This window comes from Trachemys scripta, chromosome 10 (assembly GCF_013100865.1).
Source record: "Trachemys scripta elegans isolate TJP31775 chromosome 10, CAS_Tse_1.0, whole genome shotgun sequence".
NCBI classification, from domain to species: domain Eukaryota; kingdom Metazoa; phylum Chordata; order Testudines; family Emydidae; genus Trachemys; species Trachemys scripta.
Genome location: NC_048307.1, coordinates 33,890,620 through 33,897,322, shown reverse-complemented (window position 1 = coordinate 33,897,322; position 6,703 = coordinate 33,890,620). Strand labels below are relative to the sequence as shown.

At 50.8% G+C, this 6,703-nt stretch overlaps 1 protein-coding gene across 1 annotated transcript in view; it reads left to right on the top strand.

Moving 5' to 3' along the window:
• Positions 1-1,494, top strand: part of LOC117884378 (coronin-7-like) — a 33,592-nt gene extending 32,098 nt beyond the window's left edge. The window contains exon 7 of the mRNA XM_034784737.1: positions 1,241-1,494. Coding sequence (XP_034640628.1) covers positions 1,241-1,369 — 129 coding nt within the window. The 3' untranslated portion in view covers positions 1,370-1,494. The remainder of the gene's footprint in view (positions 1-1,240) is intronic.
• The last annotated feature ends 5,209 nt before the right edge of the window (positions 1,495-6,703 follow it).

The following is a 6,703-nucleotide window of genomic DNA, read 5'->3' as shown; positions in this document are numbered from 1 at the left end:
GGGTGTGGGTGTGTTCATCCGGTTCTGGGGATGGAGTAACCCAGCCCTAGGGAACCTAGGTCCTGCAGGATAGCTCCACTGGGAGGGGACTTGCAGGGAGCAGAGCTCCATATGAAAACACAAGTGACACAAGCAGTACATTGAGAGGATTACAGAATCCCCTTCCCCAGAAGAGTAACCCTAATAAATGAGCAACAGAGGGTCATAGAATCATAGAATATCAGGGTTGGAAGGGACCTCAAGAGGTCATCTAGTCCAACCCCCTGCTCAAGTCCTGCATCTGAAGAAGTGAGGTTCTTACCCACGAAAGCTTATGCTCCCAATACTTCTGTTAGTCTCAAAGGTGCCACAGGACCCTCTGCTTTTTAGTGTGACATGGTTCCTCCACTTTCCAAGCACGGTGTGTGGGACAGTCACTGGGCTGGGGGTGTGCCCCTGGCCTTCACCTCCACCTTGGGCCCAACGACCAGGCATTTGCGGATCTCTAAGTGACCCTTGTTTTAGAGTCCCCTCCTCCTCCAGGTGTGAGTGGTCCCTAGGTGCCCCAGGGCAGCAGTGCTGGCTGGTCCCCCGGGTACCAGGGCCTGCACTCTCTGCTTGCTCTGGCTCTGGCAGACCCCCCCACCCCCAAGCAGGCAGGACTTGCCAGCTATTACTCAATGGAGAAGCATCCCTGCTAGAGTCCAGGGGGAGCCCCCTTGGCTGGAACAATGCCAGCTCTGACTGGCATGGGGAGAGGAGTCAGAAAAGAAACAGGCAGGGGGACCTTTGGGGAGTCGCAGGGACCCATCTCCACCCCTGTCAGGAGAAAGCAGCTTGAATGAGGGCAAGTGTGGCTATGGATCTGGGCATTGACTCGGGTCTCTCCTGGAGCAGGTTCTCTCTGCTGCAGCTGCTGGGGACTGGAAGCTCTGGCCATTGTTCCACTCCAACAAATTGCAGAGCAGGCCCTGCTGAGACTGGCTCCTTGGGCAAAGTCTGGCTCCCCACATGCCCCCCTTCCCCACACACACACTGTTCACTTAAAGCAGACTGCATTGGAGGTTCCCCTCTAGGGGGCTTTTTGGGAAGGGATGGGGCGAGCCATAGGGGAACAGGAGCCAGCAGCCCCAAGGAGGGTGGAGGTCATGGGCTAGTGCTGTTCTGTGGCCGGTGGTCCCCCATGCATTCAGCCCAATGTGCGTTAACTATCCTGCGTTCTCCATGGCGCTCACCTCCGACTGTTCTTGTATCTCTACAGGATAAGAAGCTGCGGATCTTTGACCCAAGGACCAAGCCAGCTGCAGCCCAGGTACTTCCTTCTTTCCTTGGTCTGCCAGCAGGGTGGGGGAGAACGAACGGACAACCTGGGAGGAGCAAAGCGAATTAGAGATTGGTGGTCAGATACCATGGTGATGGGCCCAATAGAAGGAACTGAATCGACCCGAGTGCTACAAGCGCAGATAGTCCAGAGCCTGTCTGTACGGGATCTTTGTTGCAGAGGTCTGATATTTGGGAGAGGTACCAGGGTTTGGAAGGATATCGTTACAGACTGAGCTCCTTGCGGTGGGGTGTGCTCCGGGCAGCTCCACGGAGACTGTTCAGCATGGGATGAAGAACTGTACCAACCTTTGGGTGTTCATACACCCAAACCACTGAATCTTGGATGCCTGGAATGGCTGCTGGCTGTGGCTGTCTTTTGCCTGGTGAAGTCCTGCCTGTTGCCACCTCATCCTCTGGCATAGGGTCCTTTCTTGGCTTCCCTGAGGCTCTCTGCACAGAGCATGGGGAAGCTTTTAGGCCATGAAGACTTCAGTGCGGGACACCTGCTTCCAATCTGCAGTCCCCTTTCATCCTGATCCTGGTATTCTGTGAATTCAAAGTGACTGGTCAGGGTCTGTCAGCAGTCCCAGCTCCAGCGGGGAGGGAGGTGGCTCCCACATGGGTTGTTTGCCTCCAGGTTTTTCCAGCAGCTGAACGAAATAGCTTCAGCGCCATTGAGTTCTGACTGACCAGCTCAGACCGACTCAGCAAATGCAGTGATTAGAAAATAAATAGTGGGGTCGGAGCTGCATTCAGCATGGAGATTAAATACCCCCCCATTAAAGGTTTCCTGTGGGTTCTGGGAAGCTGAGGTCCTTCTCCCCTCTGGGATGGCTTGAGTTATAGGAAGCATTGAGGAGGGGAAAGAAGTAGTGGCTTCCCCTGTGTGCCCAGCCTGTGTTTCCTTCCAAGACTTCCAGCGTCCACACCCTCCAACTGCTCATGCTACAGCTCTACCATTGTATGTTAGGCCTCGCTTTTTGGGGGGTGTGTGTGTGTGTGTGTGTGTGTGTGTACCATTGTATGTTAGGCCTCGCTTTTTGGTGTGTGTGTGTGTGTGTGTGTACCATTGTATGTTAGGCCTCGCTTTTTGGTGTGTGTGTGTGTGTGTGTGTGTAAGACACCGGCTGGTGTGGTCTCCCCAGTCACGCATGACATCAGACGGATGGTGGGTTGTGCCAGTTAGGTCCTTCCACCAGCCTCGTGGCTGTGGCCTGTCAAGAACTTGCTGCACTAATACCGCTTGTAACCAGTGGATTGTCCTCTTCAGCACCAGCACTAGAGGCCTGTGTGCCAGGAGCTGACAGTCTGCTCTGCTGGGTGTCTGTCCATCTGTCTAGGTGCTGGCAGTGGGCAGAACTTCCTCTCCCATCCCCCCTCCCCCCCACCCCCCTGTGTGGGAATGGGGATTAACGATGCATTATTGGCCAGAGTGCAGCGAAATGCAGCCTCTCACTGCAGAGTTGGAGAGCCATGCCACCTGGCCTTTGTGGTTAAAGGGCCACTGGCTATTCCAAGTGCTTGCCAGTAGCCCACGCACAAGGGGCTGAGTAGAGGCGAGCCTGGGGCGCCTGGGTGTCAGCTAGCTGGGACAAGGCAGCATGGGCTGGCCTGCGTCTCAGTTCTGCACCGGTCACCCTTGCCCCATCCTTCGGCCAGTCTCAACAAATTGCTCCGGCTGCTCAGACCCTTCCGTGGGACGCGGTGGAGATGCTGCTCACGCACAAGCCTGCAGTCTTCTCCCTGGAACGAGCCAGAAGGCTGGCTGTTGGGGGGTGCGGGACCTCCCTCCCTTTGGGGCTGAGTGATCAGTTTCTGCCAGGTTCCTAGCCCTTGCTGGCTGGGGCATCCACAAGATGGCCCCTAGCGCTGTCTGAACCAGCTGGTTCATACAGCCATGCCCCCCTTGGGCTGTTCTCATCAGGTGGCATAGGCTAAGCACGGTAAGGGCAGATCAGAATTTGGATGGGTGACACCGACAGAAAACCCAGGCTGCTGCAGGAAATGGTGTGTCTGATTCAGGAGGTGGTGCTATTCCATCTTGGCTATTGAACCGGTGCACCAGCATGGTGCTAGGGGATTCCCTGCTGCTGGAAGAGCCTTAACTCTGACCATCCGGGGCTATCATCCCTCCCACAGCATCCTTCCTGCACGTCGGAGGTGTTAGCTCCGGGGTCCTGGCCTGACTTCTCTTTCCATTGGTTGCACTAGTCTGCCTCCCCTCCGCAGCCGTGCTATGTTCCAACGCTGAGGTGGCTATGCTCAGCAGCGAGGGAGGTGGGGGTCTCCCAGGATGAAGGGCACACAGGGAATAAGATTTACATCACTATAGCTACGTCTCTGGGGGGTGGGAAAGATCCACCCCCCGAGGGACGATTCTATACTGACCTGACCCTTGATGTAGACACCTCTTGGGGTATTCTAATCACGCTGACAGCAGAATGCATCCTGTCGCCGTGTCTACGCTGCACTACAGCTGCGCAGCTGTTGCGTTTTAAGCCCTGACTGCCTCTTACCACACATTGCTCGGGTGCCAATCAAAGCACCTTACATACACCTGGCTTGTACACAGCCCCTCTCTCCCCTAGGGTGGCTATATGCACAGTGCCTGTTGTGGGGAAGTGGAGCAGCTAACACAAGCTAGAATGGCAAATGTTCACCTTTTGAACTGCATCTTTACCTCCCACTGCTCCAGGTGTATGCCCAACACTGCTGCAAAGCACCGAATCTCTCCTTGCTGGCGTGCAACCCCATGCTACTCCAGAGCACCTCCTATTTATTCTCTGTGAGCTCCTGTCTGGTTGTATAATGGCACGTTAGCAAAGGCTGAGCTCGGCGGGTTCCAGCCGAGTCTCCCAGAAAGGGTGGGCCCCGTCTAGCTGAGCTATTAAAAATATTGTGTGAATGATGGTGGCTGTTGAAATTAGGCAGTTTGCCTCCTCTGCCGTCTGATCCATGGATGTTTGTGTCCAGTGCAAGCCCCTCATCTGTGTCTGGGGTTGCCAAGAGAAACATGCACCTTCTTGGCAGTTACCAAGAAATGCTGAGTTGCAGCCATAATCCAGTCTCGCTCATAATTAATGACAATGTTTAGTCTTCTAGAAATGCTACATATTATATTGTGCTGAAGGGAAAACCTTTAAAATACCATAAATCCTGAAAGTTTGCACAGGATTTAGTTAGCCAAGAGGAATAAAATCTGATTTTCCTGTTGCTGGAGCGGCTGGGTTACTTGGAAGGGCTTCTTCTCCTGTGGCCCAAAGCTGCTATGAAATGGTGTCATCTCAGGGCCGCCGTGGAAAGCAGTGGGTTGCTGCGCTCTGTCCTTTATCGTGACCCAGTTTGTATGGCAGCTACCGAGGCAGCAGTGCAATGAGTTTTCCAGGTCAGCTGGAACCACTGATGTGACAGAAATAGGGGCAGGATGTAACTTAAAATCTGATGCAAAACTTGTGATGCTGATATCCGGAGGCTCCAGACCTCTGACACCACAGCCATGTTCTGATCCTTCATGGCATAGAATGGTCACAACCTTTCCTCTTAGAGCCTGGGTACTGCAGTTACTCAGGACTGTCTCACTAAACTGACTGCTCCTTCTTTAATTTAAAAACAATCTGACCAATGCAAACAAGAAGCCGGGAATTGGGGCTGTGACCACATGGAATGTTGGTGTCTGACTGGCAGCCCTGCGGCCGGGGGTCCTCTGTCTTTCCCTAGGACAGGGATAGTACGGGCTAGGGCCATGTGAACTTCCCTCAATAAGGTGCCTCTCCGTTGACCTTCAGGTCCGCTCCTGGGGTGGAGTAGGAGTTCTGTCTGAGACATTCAAGCCTTGATTGTTCTGCTGAGGCTGCCAACGCCCTGGTGCCAGCTGTGGTGGTGGATTTCTGCTATGCATGTCTGTCCCCTCAGCACTAGAGGGCAGGGGAAGGGAAACTATATAGTCGTCTCTTTTCTAAGCTGAACAGTCCTGATCTTTTTAATCTCCTATGGGAGCCTTGATCATCTTTCTTGCCCTTCTCTGAACCTTTTCCAGTTCTACTATATCCTTTGAGATGGAACAAATAGAACTGGACACAGTGTTCAAGGTGTGAGCGCATCAGGGGTTTATATAATGGCATTATGATATTTTCTGTCTTATTATCAATCCCTTTCCTAATAGTTCCTAATATACGGTTAGTCTTTTTAACAGCTGCTGTACACTATGTGGAAGTTTTCAGAGAGCTATCCAGTGTCTCCTAGGTCTTTCTTGAGTGGTAACCACTAATTTAGACCCCATCATTTTATATGCATAGTTGAGATTATTTTTTTCAATGTGCATTATCTACATTTAATTTCATCTGCCATTTTGTTGCCCAGTTGTAAGATTCTCTCTCTAACTCCTCACAGTCTGCTTGGGACTTAACTATCTTGAATAATTTTGTATTGTCTGCCAACTTCGCTGCTTCATTGTTCACCTCCTTTTCCAGATCATTAATGAATACATTAAACAGCACCAGTGCTAGTACAGATTCCTGGGAGACCCCGCTGTTCACCTCTCTCCATTGTGAAAACTGATAATTTATTCCAAGCCTTAGTTTCCTGTCTTTCAACCAGCTTCTGATCCACGAGAGGACCTTCCCTCTTATCCCATGGCTTCTTAGTTTCCTTAAGTGCCTTTGGTGAAGGACCTACTCAAAGGCTTTCTCGAAATCCAAGTACACAATAAATTGACTGGATCACCCTTATCCACATGTTTTTGATCCCCTCAGAGAATTCTAATAGATTGATGTGGCATGATTTCCCTTTGCAAAAGACTTTCCCCAACAAATCAGGTTTATCTGTATCTGATAATTCTGTTCTTTACTATAGTTTCTATAAATTTTGCCCTGTACTGAAGTTAGGCTTACCAGCCTGTAATTGCCAGGATCGCCTCTGAAGTCCTTTTTAAAAATCGGCATCACATTAGTTACCTTCCAGTCACCTGGTACAGAGGCTGATTTCATGGTTATAGTAATTTCCATAACACAGTTAGTAGTTCTGCATTTTCATATTTGAGTTCCTTCAGAACTCTTGGGTGATACCATCTGGTCCTGGTGACTTTTTACTGTTAATCAATTTGTTCTAAAACCTCTTCTATTGCCACATCAATTTTGGACAGTACTTCAGATTTGCTACCCAAAAAGAATGGATCTGATGTTGGTATCTCCCTCACCGTCTCTGCAATGAAAACTGATGGAAAGAATTGATTCAACTTCTCTGCAATGGCCTTGTCTTCCTTGAGTGCTCCTTTAATTGCTGTGTCATTTAGTGGCCTACCTGCCCATTTGGTGAACTGCTTCTGATGAACTTAAAAAAAAATTACTGTTTTGTGCATCGTTAGCAAGTTGCTTCTCAAATTCATACTTATACTTCTACATTT